This window comes from Haemorhous mexicanus, chromosome 8, assembly GCF_027477595.1.
Source record: "Haemorhous mexicanus isolate bHaeMex1 chromosome 8, bHaeMex1.pri, whole genome shotgun sequence".
NCBI classification, from domain to species: Eukaryota; Metazoa; Chordata; class Aves; order Passeriformes; family Fringillidae; genus Haemorhous; species Haemorhous mexicanus.
The window spans coordinates 9234718-9254461 of record NC_082348.1 but is presented as its reverse complement, the minus strand read 5'-3'; the positions used below and the strand labels follow the sequence as shown (position 1 = coordinate 9254461).

General features: G+C 39.8%; 1 protein-coding gene across 1 annotated transcript in view; it reads right to left on the bottom strand.

Annotated features, from left to right (window-relative positions):
- Window positions 1–438: 438 nt before the first annotated feature.
- OSBPL11 (oxysterol binding protein like 11) overlaps window positions 439–19744 on the bottom strand; it is a 38645-nt gene continuing 19339 nt past the window's right edge. Inside the window, exons 6-13 of the mRNA XM_059852641.1 lie at window positions 17354–17555; window positions 13422–13567; window positions 11292–11432; window positions 8780–9278; window positions 7156–7342; window positions 4494–4676; window positions 3747–3900; window positions 439–2396 (exon numbers count right to left, since the gene is read on the bottom strand). Of these exons, the coding sequence (XP_059708624.1) occupies window positions 2319–2396; window positions 3747–3900; window positions 4494–4676; window positions 7156–7342; window positions 8780–9278; window positions 11292–11432; window positions 13422–13567; window positions 17354–17555 (1590 nt within the window). The 3' untranslated portion in view covers window positions 439–2318. The remainder of the gene's footprint in view (window positions 2397–3746; window positions 3901–4493; window positions 4677–7155; window positions 7343–8779; window positions 9279–11291; window positions 11433–13421; window positions 13568–17353; window positions 17556–19744) is intronic.

The following is a 19744-nucleotide window of genomic DNA, read 5'->3' as shown; positions in this document are numbered from 1 at the left end:
AAATGGGTTTATGGTCAACATGGGAGCTTTTCAGTCTCATTTACAGCCATCACCTTGACAAATCCCAAATCAAAATTTTAAGCTGAGTTTAGCAACTGAGTTGTAAGTCTATATTTTAGTTAGCTTAAGTTTGATCCCTGGAGTGTGCTCAGCTGGAAAAGGTTTGGTTTTGCTCTAATCACTGCAATATTAAAAGCTGGGCCTTGCACCATAGCCCTTGCTGTTTGTGTGAAGCAAATGTGCCATGTGACATGGATAAAACAACCATGAAATGTATACAGTGCTAATCTGGTTCTCTACCAGCCCCATTTTGGTGCCGGTACTGATGAACCATGGAAGAATTTCACACATTGCCACCACAATTCCCACCCCAAATCCTGGAATTGGCCAAGGAGCCAAATGTGCCGCAGACCCAGAAACAAGGAGGAACTAATCCCACTATTTTAATTTTAATTTTTATTCCTGGTTAAGCATGAAAATGCCCAATGGATATCCAAAACGATCACAACAAGATGGTTGTATAGAATATCACAAACAAGACAAGTAGGGCCTAAAACATTCTTCTGCTGGAGAATAGTTACCACTCAAGCACATAGTGCCAAAATATCCCACTTTTGGGACCAAGGAAAGCCCAGACAGATCTCCAGCATGAAAGAAAACAACCACCTACTCTTTCCTGGTCACCTGATCTCTAGAAAAGCAGACAGAACAAATGAATCATTTTGTAGCTTTATTATCCCCCCCCACTTCTCACAAACGGACTATGACTTGCATTGAGATCTCAGTGCATTTCACAGCAAAAAAAAAAAAAAAAAAAGTACAAGAGGATCAAAACAGTTGTGCATAAACCCAACTCTTTTTTTTTTTTTTGCATGATTTTCAGTTTGTGTTGAAAGTTAACATGGTTATTTAAACCTTCTGATGCATTCTTACAATTGCATCTTCTCTATGAAAACATCTTACCAGATCACACAGTTTTGAGTTTTTATGATGCTGGATCAGGTGCAGCCATTGCCATGGCTGGGAAGTGGCAGATAATGTTATATACACTGATTGGAAGACTACATCAGAAGAAAAAACAGATTAAGGCACCACTGTTGGAAAAATTAAGGTAGCTTGTAGTTACAACAATAACGAAAGCCATAGTAAGTACTATTCTTAATTGCCAGCAATTCTTAGACTTCAATAAAATAGTTATAAAAAGGAGAAAAAAAAAAAAGGATGCTTGTACCTGAATACAGTTTCCTGATATCTGATTGCGTTTCAAATCAATACTCAGTCCTCAGCATAATCAGATGTTTGGGTTTTTTTTATGGAAAGATGAAAAACCAGGACCTACAGTCCATGTATTCAAGGTCACATAAATTTCACTGCTTTGTTCTGAACAACACCACAGGAGAAAAAACAAAACAACTCAAAGGACAGTTTGTAACACTGATACTTCATCTCTGAAACTATTAGATGGGCAGAGAAATTTAAATACAAAACTGTACGTTTTCTGTTCATTTTTAAAGCCTTAGTCCTCAGGAAGAGAAGCTGGAGGAGAAAAAACAGGCCAGATCTCATTATATTATAACTTGAGAAAAACCAGTCACTCAAAGAGATTTAATAAAATTAGAGTTGAAAAGTGTTCAAATTACTTTTCCAATTCAAGTCAACTATTTCAAGTATATTAAAACGTTTCAGAGGAAAAATTTCTCCATGGTTACACTTCTAATTGCTTTTATAAATCCATAAAAAAGAAAAGTAGTCTCTACGTACATCCCATACTCCTCCAATGCATGCACACGTTCTCTCCGAAGAAAAGGTCGTCATGATCCAGTTGTTTCTTAATACTGATTTCAGGCACATCTTCCAAACACCCTTCCAGTTTTTGCCAAGAAGGTTAATTACTGGGCATAAAAGCAGCAATTTTCTGTTGCTGTTGTCTACTGAGGAGGTTTCAGTGATTAAAGAGCTTGACACAGATTCCAAAAGAGTTCCCATGTCACTCTAAAATCCAACAGGCTCCTTCTTCTCTCAGGCAGCTTTTGCAATCAGATCTACTTGGAAGAATCTTACACAATGCAGATAAAATCTCTTGGATCATACAAAAAAAACAAGTTGGTTGAATGTACCTGGCAGGTTTGTCTCTACAACTTGGATTTTTACCTTTTTTTTTTAAATAGCTTTAAAGTGCCCTAGTATAGTTATTTCTTTATGCTCATTTAAACTTGCACAATTACATAAAAAGGGGACACTCAGTGTGATTACTGTGTTCTGAGAGACAGAGGAAAAGGAGAGGAAAACCAGAAAACTCATCTTAAAGCAGCTTTTTTCTAGTTACTGTCTGTTTGTTGAGTTTGTGCAGCAGAGGCTGTTTTCCAGAGGGGTTTATGGTAAACCCAGCCATCTCCCTGCAATTTAAAGAGAAAGTATGGTTATCATAAAGACACTGCCTTGGCAGAACTGCCTTCACACAGCTATGAGACTGATGGCTGTGAACAGCAGAGGGACAGAGCTGGTATCTATAACTCCTGCAGACTGAGCCAAGAGATCAGCACTGCAGGCTGCTCACACACGTGCAGGCTCCTCCCAGCCCCTGGCTCTCTGGGAGCAGGCTGCACTTGTAATTAACCCTGCCAAAATCCACTCCTCAACTGTGTGATCCAAATTACTTCAGAAGCCAAATAAGCAGCCAGCAGAGAGGCAGCCACCCAGGATTATCATCTCTACCTCAGCCCAACTACTTACCTGGAAATGCAGTGCTCAGGATCACATTTAAATGTTTTCTGAGTACATCTGTATCCTGGACTAGCAACAGAATTTCACCTTTTGCAAATCTAATGATTAACAATACAACTATCTAACTTTGGGCTAATCATACTAACACAGCTTTAGAGAACAAAAACCTTCATGGGAGCTAGTCCTGAAGTTGATAAAACAAACCTGGAAATTATCCAAGAGAAAGAAACCTTTTAGTCTATGTTCTAAACCCTTACTAGATCACAGCTATGAGAAGACGAGGGGGAATTACATTACTGCAGTGTAACAAATAAAGCTTTCACTGTAAAAAGAGTCTAAACTACTACAGAATTAATTTTACTCAAGAACTCTCCTGTGCAAAGATCTCTACACAAGCAAGGTCTCATCACATGGATCACAAAAAAGCCTATTCCAAAGTTATACCAGCATTCCCCAATCCTCCTGGGCAGGCTGCACTTACCCTTGTTACGAGCCTTACTACATTATTACTACTACTATTACTGAAGTACAGGTTAAGACACTGAACAAATAAGCTCTATCCAAAATGTAATGCAGAAGAACAAAAAAAGTGGTAAGCTAAGAAAGAACTCACATTCCTTCTTGCTAACAATAATAAGTTGGGTACATAAACACACACCTCAGCAAAATTAGTACTACTGATTATTTTCATGGGTATTTACTGTTACAGTTTGCTCACGTGTATACACAAAGCTATTTTCCATGTGCCATTGAGGAAGTGCTTGGTAAAAGAAATGGGACCAGAAAAGTGGAAAACATTTTGATGCAAAATCCAAGCATTTACAAAGTGGAGAATGAAGTCACACCTTTACAGGCTTAGGAATTCTTATGTCACCTTACTCCTAGGGATCCCACAAAGCTAAACTGTAAGACCTAAGGCCAAATATTCTATTCTAATAGGACACAGACCCATATGTGCCCCTGCTTGCATAACAGCTCTGCTTCTACCCTCATCAATAGCAGGTGATTGCTTGGAAACTTACATCTTTAAGGAAGTATTTAGTACACCAAGGTGTTTCTGTTTCAGCACGAAGTCTCTCTTCGTTCCTCTGCCGTTCCTCCAGGGCTCGCTTGTGCTCCGTAGCCTTATCGATGTCTCCATCCCGCAGAGACTCTGTCACATGCTGCCATAGCCTCCTACAACAGAAACTGGTAACTGCACTGTCCCAAAGGCTTCCCAGCCAGCCACCTCCAAATGCAGGATCACCGTGGAACAGGAGCACTCTCTCCACTTACATGTGACAAACCAGCCCAGGTCAGAGCACTGCAGTGCAGGTGAGGGCTCATGGCCAAGTCTTAGACCTACATCAGCAAATGGGAGCAGGAAGGAAGGGCTCTGAGATTCTGGCAGTGCCAATCTAATGTCTGTTTGCAAACCCCTTAAAGCTGCTATTGGAAGTGTTACTCAACAAGCAACTTCTTGTGAGGATGTCAGGAGCTGCCCTGCTGTGTAGCTGATGGGTAAGATCAAAACTAATAGGGAGATTCTATTCTCTGGTAAGCACTTTGTGAACTCAAAAAAAACCCCTTTGTTCATAAATAGGAGGCAAAATAAACAACCATGTGCCTGCACTAGGGTTTTGCACTCTTGATTTTTATTTTTAGAAAACATAAAAAAAATAGGAAGACTGCTGTTAAGCACTATCCACAAATCTACATTTGCAGCTTTTCCTAAGGCACTCAACAGACTGCTTAGGACAAAAAGAGACAAGAGCAAACACATACTCTACCTAGATTCAAAGGGGCCTTGTTTCTCCAGGGGCCGGACTCGTTTCCTTGTTACAGAGAGCTTTGTCAAGTCCACATATTTGGTCTCCCCATTGCTGTAGGTGAACTCAAGCACACTGTTCCACTCCCCCTGCACTCTGCACACCACCGTGTTTGTCATGTTCTGCTTCACTTCACCTGTGACTCTAGGAGAGAGAATAATTTTTAAAAAGCCATGGCTGAAGAAACCTGAGGACTATTCCTTGCATAATCACTCAATCCTGAATGAGTTTCAAACTTGTCACACTGCCCTGAAAAAGGTTAGTTATTTGAATTGCATTTGTGTGGAGAAGCTCAAAGAGCAAAGTGACTTGCACTCACTGCTCTAGTTCTCCTCATGTTACCCAGGAAACTCCATTTTTGGCTTCAGCTTGTTTCAAGCCTCTTCAGGAAATTGAAAATGAAAAAGAAACTAACACAGGCTGATTCACATAGAACAAGCAGTTGATAATTTCCACTTGAAGTATCACAACAGATAATTAGTTCAGACTTAAAAAATTAAAACTAAACTTTCTAGCAAGAACATATCTCACTACCTGCTGGCACTTCATCTCACATCTTTACATTTCAACCTTCTCCTTAAGTAGGTGGTCTCATTTTCATGTTGATCACATAAGCAGCAGACACACAAAGGCAGAAGCAAGGTAGGAAACTAGGAATAAAGAGAACTGCTTTTGTTCCCCATCTCTCCTACAGAAACCTCTGCCAATAACAAGATAGGGAAGAGTTGCATAATGCTCAAGTATCACCATAATTACACACACTGATGCATATTTTTCTTCTCATCTTCAAGACCTATACAAAGACCTCCTGACATCCCCTTCATCCTGAACCAATGTTTGAGCATTGCTTGGCAAGCAAATTGCCAGTCTCAAACCGACTTCTCCTCCTACAAACAAATAAAAGGGTCTGTGCATTATGCAAACCAGACTTGAGACAATCTCACTTGAAAGGTGCTACAGGATTCACAATGGATGCTATCTCTAGCTCCAATTAAACTGCAGTTACCTGTACATAACCTCCCTAAAACTCACCACTTTCCAGCCCTCCTGCATTTCATCAGTGCTCACACAAACACAGGCTACATCTCCTTCCACACTTCCATTGTGTGCAGCTGAGGACAGCTAACTTGCACATCACCAGCTTGCTCTGATGTTCTTTGAACAACTGCATCCCAGAGAGTGGAAAGCAGCCCTACCATGCTCCCACCTTGCATGGTGCCACACTCAAAGCAAATGGGAGCACAGGACACAAGAGACCCTTCTTCCACACACACTGGTCACTTCCCACTGTGCCTGTACCTACCCATCCTCCCCAGTTGTAGCATCAAAATAGAGAAATTTATCTCTCAAGCCATGAAATGAGCATCACAGGTCAGACCTCCCAGCAGCTCACGGCAGGAGGCAGCTGGTAAGACTTCTGTCATACCATGGTCCAGCAGCTCAAAGGTAAATTAATCTCATGAGAAATATCTTTAAAAAACCAGACTGATAAGTATATGCTGCTTACACAGTTTTCCACTACAAAAATTTAGGATTTGTTTCAAAACACATGAGCAATAAAAGCACATTTACAATATTTTTTCCTCTGTGGAATCAAGAAGCACTAACAATTACTGAAAACAGCAGAAAAGGCTGCTTGCTTATCAGCTGCTCTAATTTTGTGCTGCTTCTCATCCTGTGACTTCCACACTTCACCAAAGCTATTACACATGGTGGGCTCCCTGTCCTCCTCCCAAGAGATCTCTGAAAGTCTGAATCCACAGGACACCAGAGATCAGACTGGTCAGACTCTGCAGTTACTTCTTCACAACTTTAACAGCTTGATTTTTTCCAAGCATTGTGTGATAACAAGATAATACTGACATGAAGTATTTTAGTATCATTCTCAAAATTACTGCCTCTTCTCAGCTGAAAGTAAACAAAGTTATATCCCTCACTACTGGTGAACTGCTCCATTAAACTCTCTCTGTATTTTTCCAGGTTGCATTGCTCTGACACACAAACACTGCCAGCACTGCAGAGCACAGTATCTGCCTGAATTGCACTAGTGATAAAAAACTGCTGGCACTTATGTGTAATCTTGGCATGACTGATACCTGTCTAGCTGCCCATTACCATTATCCTCTATTTCATCCAGCTAAAAAGGTACAGGACCAAGAAGCCAACATCCAGCTGAGGCCTAATAACAAGGGTCACTCTACAAAAAAATCCATACCATTGCCATAGCAACTCCTGTGCGCTCTGAGTAACCATGACAACACTGCTGCTTCCCATCAAGAGATTCTTTTGGCAATGTCCAATCATCACCATGTCAAATTTTCAATAGTTACAGTACCTTGAACAGATCTCTCTTTAAAAAGCTTCTATATCTGTGACTAACTTCAGAGAGACAAATAACAAAACAGCTTCCAAATTAAATCACTGAAGTAAAACTACATCCTCTAACTCATCTCTTATGACACAAGAGTAGCTATTGCAAAGTGGAAGACACATTGTGAGCCATGCAAAAAACTCCAAATGATGTGTCACTTTCAAATTGCACCAAGTGAAACAGAATTACATGTAAGCTTCAGTTCTTCAAAAGTGAGATCAGTCTCATTTCAAACAAACAAAATGTTCTCACCGATGCAACTTGCCACCGTAGAAGGGCTTGGTATGAAAGTTAATGCTTGCAGAATACCCAGTTTTTGCACAGTTAATGTTGACTTTTCCTCCCAGCTCTACCCAAGGAACAGTTAAAATTGAGCGGGCATATGCACAGGGCAGAGAGAAGGTGTATTCTTCCCCGTGTTCCAGGAGATGTAAGACACCTGCGTGAAGAAACGCAAGAAACTGTAAACCAGTACCATTTCAGAAAAAGCCAAACAAGTTGTAGAAACAAATAGTCAATATTATATCTGGCTACTTTTCCTCATAGCCCCTCATACAAAAAAAGAAAATTAAAAAACTCACACAAGACTGACATTTATTAGTTTCTACATACAAACATTTTTACTAACATATTACTAACTTGAGTAATATGCTTTTAAGTCTCTTTTGGGAAAAGGCATTTATCTCAATAATACTGTTCCATAAAATACAATCCCATGGTATGCACATACTTTTCAGTAGTGCATGTAAGGGCTGGCCACTCTCTCATGATGGCTCTGGAGCACAGCAAGGCTTACACTGACAAAAGGAAATAACAAAAGAATTCCCTGAACTGCAGATTCTGAGGAAGTCTAATACTCCTGCTTTCCCTTCCTCTAATACACCTTACCCAATCTGAAGGCAGGAAGCAGAGACAATTCTCCTTACTGCAACTCTCTGCCAAGATAAACGCAACTTCTTCCTGACAGCAACTTTTGCAATAAATGTCAAAAATCTCATTAAATGCTAGAATATTTTTTTGTGTTTAAAGATTAGCGGGTTTGATTCCTATAAAGAAAACAAAAGCACAAGATATCCCTCTTACCCTTACAAGAAAATAGACAACACCTAACTGCTGCCTGCCCCAGCCCACACCTCTGAAGCACAGTACCTCTGGGTGTCTGGCATCAGCACAAACAACATGGGAAATCCCGAAAAAAGTTCTCATTTGAGAAAGAGATATCAACTTCAGAAATTACCTGTACAGCCAAAGATGTGCCTTTCACATACTCTGGCAATCCAGAGTATGGATTGGTCATTCCCTTGTCCAGAGTGTAGTTTATATGCAAGTGAATTCTCAGGTATTGGACAAAATACACAGGGGACACAGAGTGGGAGAGGCTGTCTCATCTTGTTCAGTAAATACTAATAACTAAAGGAAAATTACAATTTGCGGGCAGTTATCCTTCTCTGTCCCTAAATGATTCAATTTTTCTAGTTAAAGAAAATCAAAATGTGCATAGAAATATTAAGTGCAATACACAGAAATGCAACAACGCTTCTATCTAATAAATGTCTGGTGCAAATTAATTCATAAATATCAGTTTACATCACACTAACTGACCTTTGGCTTAAAAGGCAATATTTTATTTCCAAATACAATCCTGATTTTTGGCAAAGCATAAACCTTTCTATTTTTTCCTCCCATATGAAAATTTGCTGCATACAGTGACTTGTATCTTTTAAAAATAATATCAAATTTGCTATAAAATTTGCTATAAAATTTGATATTTTAACAAACAAAATTGTTAAAATTTTATTTAACAATACTAACATTGCTAACAAGTTTGTATTTTAACAGCCTTCTAAAATGAGCAAAGGACAGAATTTACACTTACCCTCGCCAACCATTGTCACTCCTATTGACATTCCTAGGAATTTACTTTTTGTCCAGACGTGGGCATTGACACACATGTTCCTCTCTACGCACTCAGCATAGAACCCTGAGACAGGGGGATGATGGGACACTTGCTCAGCCACGAATTTCACTGTGTAACAGTCCAGCTCCGCTTGCCCTTCCGGATCTTTGGGCAGAGTGACTTGCTCCGAGGGGCAGTGAGCAGAGGAGTTGGTGCCAGCATCGGTGGCCACGCTGCTCTTGGGCATCCTCCAGGAGCAGTGGAAGGTCTCCCCGATGATGGGGTTGTAGGGCTTCTTGGCGATGGCTCCCTTGCGGCCCTCGTGGAAGGAGGTGAGGTAATACTCCACGAAGCGGATCATCCTCTCCTCGGGGCTGCTGCCGTTTGTGATGGCCACAAAGAGATCAGGGTGCGACATGAAGTCCGCGTACATCTCCAGCAACGAGCGCTTCTCTAGAATGAATGTGGGAAGAACCACCTGGAAATTAAAGAAAAGCCATAAGCCTCTAGTAAGGAAAACAGAGACAGGCGTTTTATAAGAGAAGTCCTTGGCAGGAGGATTCTGTCCTGCTTGGGACACCACACTTTCAGAGTGCACTTTCTTGTTCCTCTTCTAAGATGCGAGCAAAACACAGCGATCACAAGTTCCAGAAAAGCAATTTACAAGGAAAAAAAAGCCCAGCAAGTATAAGTAGGACTAAAGATATTGAAAGGAACTGAGCATCAGGTAAAAATACCCTAAGACATGAAAGAGCTGCAAAGAGATAATGTGTCCCATATATCTGTGAAATAGAAAACAAGCATGAAGGAACTCAAACTACAGCAAAGAATGTTCAGAGCAGAAGTTAGGAAATATATGGTCTAATGGAGAGGAAAGCTGGGAAGCTATGCCAGCTCTGGAGAGCTTGCAGAATCTCTCTGCACACAGCAACTAGGACAAGCATCCATGAGAAGGAGCATAGGATGGGTTGATCCTGTGCCTCTGAGCAGAGGTACCTTATACTTCCACAGTTACATTCAACACTATAAAAACCAGCAACCCTGTCCTTCCTGAGCCCAGGACAACCCCCTAGGATGAAAGGCTGTGGATATCACCAGTGTTTTCCTTCTCTGCAGCAGGAACAAGCCTCACGTAGCTAAACTTACATAACTGACATAACTAACTGTTGTAAACAGCAACACACAGTATCTTAACTGTGGGATCAAGACAATCCATTGAAATCAGATTTAAATCCATTTAAATCTCTTTTTCAAAGAGAAAAAGCCCAGATGTAACACTTAATAGACATTCAAGTCAAACTGAATACATTTGCCATGCTGTTCCAACACTAACCTTGAGTATTAAGTGGATTTTCACTTCAGTACCCTGATAATTGAGTCAAGTACAATTCTAGCAACTTCATTACCTGTTTTGAAGTCAAGTTTGTCCACTTCAGTGTTTGCCTCCTCTGAAACACACACAATTCTCCCTGCACAGCCAAAAGTCACAACTGGGAGACAGGCTCAACAATTTATTTAAATTAAGAGCAAAAGATATCCTAAATCCAATCTTCAATATAAGTGATACAGTGACTTCATCAGATCCTTGTTAAGCACCAGGAGTTTATGTCTGACCCACAGACAGCAGGGCCTGTTCAAACCATCTTTTCATTTTCCCTCCCAGGTTGTGAAACAAGCTGCACAATACAAGTGTTTCTAGGGGCTATGTAGCCAGTGCTTAAAAAAAATAGGTTTAAAAAAACCCAATAATCCATACTCTGAAATAGAGTGTTTTCCTCATTCCATGCTACTGTAAAATCCATTTTTTTATTTCCAAGTGCCTAGTGCTTATGGCAAGAAGTCTTTACAAGAATGAATTGAACATAAGCTGGTAGCAGCCTGATTTTCCCAGATTTGCTGCCCAAGCTGTCTAACAGCACCTGAGTGTTAATTTTTCCAAGCTGCTTGCCTTTGAGATCTGCACCCAAGTGTTAAATCCAATTCCCTCCAGCGTAACTTTGTTCTTGCCTGCTTGAGAGCAAACACAGAAATGAGAATAATAGGAAAGAGGCTCAAACAGGCATCTAAAGATACATGGAGGGAACCAAAAGAAAACTTCTTTTCAGAAGCAGTATGGACACAGGTGTAGGGTTATACAAATTGTGTGAAAAAGCATTATCAAGATAGAAAAGAGATCACAGAAAGAAAGCAGAAAGAAAAACATGAGAAGAAAACAGTATGAAAAGACTAAGGTTCAAACACTGGAAGGAAGACAGGCCATTACAGGAAAGGCAACAAAAACACAGTAGAAAACACAAAGAGAAGGTAATAGAAAAGATAGAGTCAGTCCATTTCACCTAAACCTGTCTCAATCTGGGACATCAGATCTTGGGACCTGATGTTGCTACTGGCCACAATTTCATACTAAACTCAATACTGTTCAATGCAGGGGTTGAGTTTTAAATGATACCTCACTTTTACTGCAGCCAATTCTCATGCTTCAGTTACTTACTCTTGTTAAGTCCATGCCAAGTTTCAGCTGAGACAAAAGATGCAAGATAACGCTGCGCTGCTCTTCCACTGCTCCTAGGTCATCTTCCTTATCATCACAGATATCCTCCAGCTCCTCATCTGGATTTATTTCTTCAGGTTCCTGTAATAAGAGCCATAAACTTTGCTCAAAGATGTAACTGGCCAGACAGTATTCAAAAAGGCAGTTATTGTATTTAACTGCCTATGTATGAAAAAAGACTAAATAAACCCCTGCAGAGAGCTACACAATGGAATCTACTCCCAAGATAAACAACAGCTGAAGAATTTGAATGGATATGAAGATAACTCAATGCAGATTCCATCTGGAGGATTCAGGCTCAGATTTCTCACCCTCTCTCATATGGGTCATGGAAAAAAAGAAAAAAGCTTAAAAGAAATTCCTGTAAGTTTTGTGAGTTCGCAGAATGTCAAGCATGTAACACATACACAGAAACAGCAAACCAAAAGCTAGCAGCAATTCCAACCACCTCAATAACCCTGTCCACCTCCACAGTACTTCAGCCTTTCCAGTGTGGCTCTCACTACTCCAAAGGCTGTATCAAACCGTAGTTGAGTTCCCTGACTACCATCATGCCTGGTACCTACAAGCTGTGCTGCACAAGCATTATCATGTTGCAGTGAGTGCAAATATGTAACAGTGAAAGAAAAAAGTAACTTGGAGTAGTGTCAATAAAATAACAAAACCCCAGGCATACACACACTCTCCAAGTGCCTGCGTCTGTGTAACTAAAGCAGAGAGACAAGAAATTACATCTGCGCTGTTTTAACAACTACCACAGTGCAAGCTGGAAGTCAAACACTTCAGGCAGGAGGGATGCTGGCATTCCTAGGGCTCTGAGCTGCATCCTCCTGGGACAAACAGCTGGAGGGAGGCAAATGCAGAGGGGAGAGGCACTGAATGCCATGGGAAGGCAGCAATTTGCCTTTACCTAAGCAAAGCCTTTGTCCTGGAGCAGCTGCCCTGGCTCAAGACAGATTTATCAACACTCAACCACCAAAAACAGGGGGCCAAGCCCTCACACAGGGCTCAAATCCTGACGACAAGTGCAGTATCACATAGGTGACTCCTTTCCAAGAATGCTATGCTGTTCTGCTCTCAGAAATAAGGGAGTTGAAAATACCTACAGGGAGTGATAACACCTGTCATACCTCAGATACATTAAGTACTCAAACTGTGACTGCCTTAATTACTGAAAGGAAGGAATCAAGTGATTTAGTTGAAAGCTCCTAGTTTTGTTTCATCTTTTCTTTTTCTAACTTAATAGAAACTACCCTGACCCATTTAAAAATCTATAAACTATAGCAATTGAAAAAAATCCTTTCCATTTCAATTTTGCTCTAAGACAGCCCAGTGCTATTGCAGAGACATAAAACAGCACATTATCTTTTCACAGTTACACAGCCTCAGCCAAACAACTGTGTGAAACCAACTAGCATAAAGAGGATGTAATTATGATTTTCTAGCTTAGTTAGGAAAACATGTTCTTCTTCATAATCCCTGATGGTTTTTTACTTCAGTGTTTTGCAATTCAAATCCATTTTGTCAGTTATAATGATACAGACTGTAGCTGAAAACGATACAGACTGTAACTGTACTTCAAATGCATTAAGCTGCCCTGCAGTCAAATGATGAGAGCTGCTCAGATTAAGAAAAACAGATGCAACAAGACCTAGAAAAGAAAGGGAAATGTAATAGCTGAAGACCAGCAGTTTTGTCTTTTGTCTGTTTAGGCAGTTCTTCTTGGGCCTATTTTGAGACTGTCACAAATTTTATTTAGGCAGTATTCCCTTGCAGTTTATCAAAAGCAAGTAAATAATGAAGTGCAAAAACCCTATTTCATTGCCTTGCATTACCACCCCAACTGGCTCCCTCCACTTGACAACAAGTTACATAAAGCAGCAAAAATTTGTTGAATAAACAAGGTAGAGAGTTTCACTTACTGCAAGTGTCCTCACTTCTCCTCCTACACAACTAATTGTAAGTATGAGAACAGCTGTCGTTAAATCACTTCCACATAATATGATTGAACCATTTACAGGTATTCCTCCAAATAATTCCCCACAAAAATGGGATGTCACATTACCTTACCCTTGTTAGCTGGCAGGGCTCTGCAATGGACTGCTCTTCTCTGACAGATGCTGGCTTGTTTATCTCTGCTGGGAAATTCTGAGCTGCTCCATTTTTGAAGTGGTTTGTCAGGGAGATCTTCGGTTCCAACCAACTGATTGTCGTTCCTGAAGCAAAGGAAAGTTTGCGCTGAAGCTTGCTCATCCTCTGCAAGGTCAGTAAATAGCAGTTTCCAACAAAAGAACTATTTCTTGTGGAATAAGCCAAAAGCAGCCAATTCCTCCTGCAGCCGACGCCTCCAGCAGCCACTAAACAAAGGTGGTGCAATGAGACACCACCTTCAGTGATCATTAGCACAAACACTGGGATTGGCGAGCTGTAATACATGCAACTTGGACTGGAGAAACTAGTTGGTGTCATGAAAGGTGTAATCAGACACTACAGGAGGAGCCCAGTATCACGGGAATGTTAAGCAGACCTTACACTTCTCTTTAGCTGGTACCAAAATTAAAAACAGCTTTCCACTTATCAGCTTCTAAAACCCAGCTCTGTCCTAGACTAAAAAGACCCAAAGCAGAAGTTTTGTTGCCACTGTTTTCTCTGGAGAGGGTGCTTGCCTTTTCTCAGCTGCAGAGAAGGCAGGCACACACTGTTGAATAAATAATAGCTGTCAAAAAAAAAAAAAAAAAAAAAAGAAAAAAACCAAACCTGCAGGGCTTGGAAAGCTATTACCCACCTGATGACTCCAGCATCTCTAGTTACCCCCAGTTAATTTATCAGAACGGGTCGGGTTCCTCATTAATAATACAAATGTTCCATTCTTTTTCAAAGGGCAATAAATGTACAGGTGATTCCAATCAGTTTTTACTGAAGAATACACAAACTGACAAACCATCTTGGCTGGGTTGCAAACACAGAAATTATCAGAAAACCTGAATTTCTACCACCAGATAGCAGTTGCCTGTGCTATACTAAGACACCTATCCCAAGGTATCTGTTGTCTCTTCCCATATGATACACAATCCTTTATTTCCAGACCCCTGTTATCTGCAACTAGGTCACATCCCCAACCAAAACAGGCAGAGTAAGCTTAATTCAGATAAACAGCAGCACTTCCACCAGGAAAATACAGGAAAAAAGTCCAGCTTTGCTATTTGAGACAAGATAACTTTTCCACAGCCAGGCAGCTTATTTTCAATATCCATTACTCATTAATCCATTATATCATAAGAAACAAGAATTCCTGACCACACTAAATTAAAGCTCTTTAAACAAAGTTGTAAAGAAGTCAAAAAATAAGATATTCAGAATGTTGCTATCACACCTTATTGAAAAGGTTTTACTGTCTTAAAAACCTCTCCATGACATCTGCTTTCTAAGCTGTAACTTTCAATACACTAATCTCTAAATGCATATTCTCTGTGCATTTCATGTACACTCTCTGCCTCTGTATTAGCTTGAATTTACCCTTTAATATTTTCTATCAGCTACACATAAAATAACCTTATTTTTTACATTTTCAGTTTATTTTTTCCTGTTAAGAGGCTATTTCTGAAAGATTTGAGCTACTACCTGTGTCTTAATCCTTATGAATGGACAAGATACCACCTTAAGACTTCTCTTCCACTGGAACAGCATATACAAATCTGCTCTCAGCTATTTGCATAGGCACAAGCCATTCTCCTTACTTGTGACATCCTCCTCCCCTTCAGTCTTCACCGATTTCTTTTCAAACAGTTGTCAGCACTTCCTCTCTGGCACAGTGCAGACCTCTTGAGTTTTCACTTCCTACATTTTTCTTCAGGAGTTGCAAATTGCTGTTGCACAAAAGCTAATAGGTAGAACTTTCTTGTTCATCTTTTAGTTTGTGATTCAGAACACATTTGAGGGGGCAGTATTTTCAGTCTTCTGATTGCTTTCTTTTTTTGTTTCTTGGGGGTTGTTTTGTCATCTAACAATCTATAGCAAACTGGTACTCTTACATTATTTCTAGTCTTTGGTTTTTAAGCCTGGATCGACCAGTTGAACCAGAAGTATCCCTCCTTAATCAAGAGGAGGGATAAGCTAAATGGATTTTAAAATATATAATTTTAACAAGTTCTTGGCAATCCTTGAAAGGAACAAATGTATTACAGTGTCTCAAGAAAGGCCACAGCAGGGGGGAGATGGAAGGCTGCAGAAAGACACATGCATTCTTTTAATGGTCTCTTTTTAACTCTGGCCCCAGTAATGCATCATCCAATCTGCTGATTCTCTCTTCTCCATCCATCTCCCCAGGATATCACTGAAAATCTTCAAGATTTGGACATGTTCAAGCAGTATTTTTAGATTCAGCCATAACAGGCAGATACCAGCTGAATAGCAGCCAGTGAATTAAAGCTTTTCCCTGCATGGTTTAAAAAATTAAAAACCTACACCACTTTTCAAAAAAAAAAAAAAACTCAAACCAAAACTATCTTCTTAAGTTATTACAGTGGTGGTCATTGCACCCTACTTATGTCCCCAGATACAAGTAAAAAAACCACCTTAGTAGCGCAAATGTGAAAATGCCAAAACAAAAATACTTCTGATGTGCATCTCCCACAGTTATGCATCAACAGTGAAAAAATTCCCAGAGAATAGAAGAGCTCTTTCAGCATAACTTCAGAGTTCAGACAAATATCTCAAGATCTGCCATCCAGTTTTTTGGGTTTAAAATGAAATTTTGAACTGAAATACAGCAAAAAATTTAATTCAATCTATTCACATATTCTCTTGTAATGCCTCTGGTGATTTCAGAATCATAAACTTTTTATATAGTTTTTATATAGTTTTAAGACTTTTGTATAACATTTTTTTTTATCTTGGAAACTAAATTAATTGCAGCTCAGAAATTATATACCCGGGCAAAGCAGGCACCACAAATATGAGAGGAATATGGGACAGATAAGGGGAGAGACAATTTATGTGTGTCCTTTGTTACCTCCTTACTATATCTACTGATCTGTTGTGCAAGAGAAGCATTTGAAAATCCTATAAACCTCACAAAAAGCCATAAAGTAAACACATGAAAAAAGGCACAATAAGATGCAGAAGAATTTACAAACAACCACAACCACATTCAATTCCATACACAGCACATGAATCAGGTAGAACAATTCCACTAAGCTCTTACTTGCATTGAAGTGATCAATTTTGCAGACATGGCAACATATTTGTCTGCTGCCTGTGAATGCATATATTCCACACCCATGAGCAGTAGGGCTTAGGGGTTTTTTGTGTGTTTGTTGGGGTAGTCAGTTGTTTATTAGAAGAAATTTTCTATTTTTCCCAACCTTTAAGCAATTTTCATTTACTTACAAGTCCATTCTGGCCTCAGAATAGAATGAAACACTTGTCCTTAGACCATGGTTTAGACTAAGGTAGTAACTCAAAACAAGAATACTGATATTTAAACAGTATTAATAACAATCAGTGCAAATTTAGAGTTTTGTATTTTAATGCTTCACTGCATTAATATACAAAAGCTACACACATGTAAATACTAATAACAGGTATTCAGTGCGCAAAAAAAGAATCAAAAAAGCATGACATTTGGCAGAGATGTAGTGGACACTTTACAGAATCTGCAGTGTCATGAAATTTCCCCTCCACTATTAAAACTATATCCCAAGGGCAGCCTTTATGTTGGGGGTGCCTTATGTAGTTTATTCTGTTGTGAGATGCTGTACCACAATTAGATGTTACATCTATGCAGCTGCTGCCACAGACTTCCTGATAGAATAAATTATTAAAAAATATATATTCAACATGCACAGAGTTCCACCCAACACAAGCTGGGGTCTAGAAAAAATTCACAAGAAACCAGACAGTAACAGTTTCCTTTGCCCATGCGTTAGTGGAACGAACATTTCTGCAAGGAAGGGATTTGTATTTGTTCGAGAGTTCTGCTCTCTGTGAGCACCTATACCCACCTGCTGGTAAGGAGCCCTTTTGTTGAGAAGCATGCTGTAACTGGAGAATATGGAAACAGTCATTTAAGCAGTTCATGGTTGCCATGGAAGTTGCTTTGAGCATCAATAGGTCTTGATCCAAGGATGTAAGGTGACCGGAGGCAGGAAGGCATTCTATGCTCCTGATCAAGTCTCTCTGCTGGCCCTCAGCCTGAGACATCATCTGTCAAACAAAACAGTCACTTATCAGGTGGTAGAAGTGTTGTGTGATACCTGTTCAGCTGTGCACACAAGAGGATCTCAAATGGTTTTGGGACAATAAAAAAACTACAAGCTAACAGATTGTAAAATTACCTGTACTTTTTTCTCTTGACTATGAGAACTACCACTACTACTACAGTCACTAAACGCATGGTGAATCTACTCACAAAAATACATGGCACGTAATTAACAAGCAAAAGAATATCAAAGTGACTTTAAAAAGAAAGGCAAAGATGAATTTGAACAAGACACTTGTTGCAGTAAATATCAAACACTTTCATGCCTAGTTGATAGGGATGGGGGTGAGAGGGGAATTGCAGGATTACAAATATATGAAAAATATGAAAGCTAAAATCCTAAGGCATCACACCCATATGCACTCTGTGTGAGAAGTAATTAAGCTCTGTGTTCTGCACAGACAGGAATAGGATCTACTGTCTGCGGGTATCAAGACTTTTATCACTCCCTGCAATCAGAGGTGCAGTACTTTAACAAAGACCTGTATTTCTCATTTTGGCTCAAACCATAAAGGATCTTCATTTACTGTCTGCACTGACACCACACTAATTATCACCATCTCAGCATTTACTTTGCAAGGAGGGAAGAAAAGCCAGTAGGATTTTCACCTTCATTCTGTGTTCAAATGGCATTCTGTGTTCTGTCTGTCCTGTTGTCATTGATCCCCTTGCTCTCCCCACAAGCTCCTTTTCTCCTTCACACAGAACTCCACACACCTAAATCACAGAATCTGCCCCCATGAGGCACAGGGGCAAAGCTCAGAAGCCATCGAGCAGCACTTTCCTCTTTATACTGTCAGAAACAAAATATTACCTGATTTTGAATCAGGGATGAGAACAAACTCCTACACATGCTAGTCCCCTTTCTGGGGAGAAACAACAAGCACTGCCCTGCAATCATTATGTGTTCTGCTAGCGAAGGTAAATGTAAGGACAGATTGATTTAGCAGAGCAGCAGAATTTCCTTAAAAAGCCTTTAAAGAAAGATGCATTTAACTGCCATGGCACTAGGTAACTTTTTCATTCCAATTATTTAATTCCTAATCCTAGCAGTATCTGACTGACTTTTTTTTTTTTCAGTACTACTACCTGCAACCCCTTCCAGGAACTGCTTTTAAGATTTTATGTAATACTTAAGGAACATGTATTCATCCAAGTTCATAGTACATGATCTTTGGAACTTTTAAGGGCTTGGCTCTATAGCATTCAAAGGTGTGAATTTACAAAGCAGTGGCTCTTTAAAAGTGGTGTTAACTGTGCAGAGTCAGCTTTAGCATATAACAAGAGCAACAGGGCAGAAAGCTACTAAAACATTTAGTTATAGATAGCTTTGCCCATGCAAACACACCAGCTGCTATCACAACATGTGTCTCATTTTTCTCCAGTCACAAGTGTGATAAAAGCCTTTGTGTGCAGTTTTTTTCCAACTTTGAAAAAGTGTGTTGGCTTAAAAAGAAACTCCCACAAAAACCCTACAGATAATCAGTTGACAAATCACCACAATCCTTTTGGTGACCTTTACTGTTAGTAATTCACCATGTGGCAGGCCCCAAGCCCTTCATTCCAGGATCAAGCCAGACAACAGGACAAGCCATGCTATGCTTAGCTATCAAGTTCAAATAGACACATCTTCCCTTTCAAAGGACACACTTTGCACAGTCTTAAGGTTTTTCTTAATTATACACTCAGCTCTGGGGAAAAAAAAAAATAGTGCCAGGAGAATAAAAGCACAGTGACTAAAAATTCAAAATCTTGGAAAAATACACAGGCCATTGTTTTCATTTGCAAACACACAGACACCTGCATTTAGTGCAAGTTAGCAAAAAGATCTTCTTAAACCTCCTGCTTTGCACAGTAACCATGTCAGCATCATGACATATTCAGCCAAGAACAAGGGGCAGGTAAAGGGAAAGGGACTGCCGAGGGAGATTCAGGTATAGTGCAATACATGGGAAAATGAAAGAAGGTCAAATTGTAGTATATTCTTTGAAAGAATATACTTTTCAAAACTAATTTCTAAGTGTTCAAACTTTTCAAAAATAATTTCTAAGTGTTCAAACTGTACCATGCTCAGGGGTAACAGGAACAAACCTGCCCTTCAGTATTTTAATTATATATGCAAAAGTAGGCATTG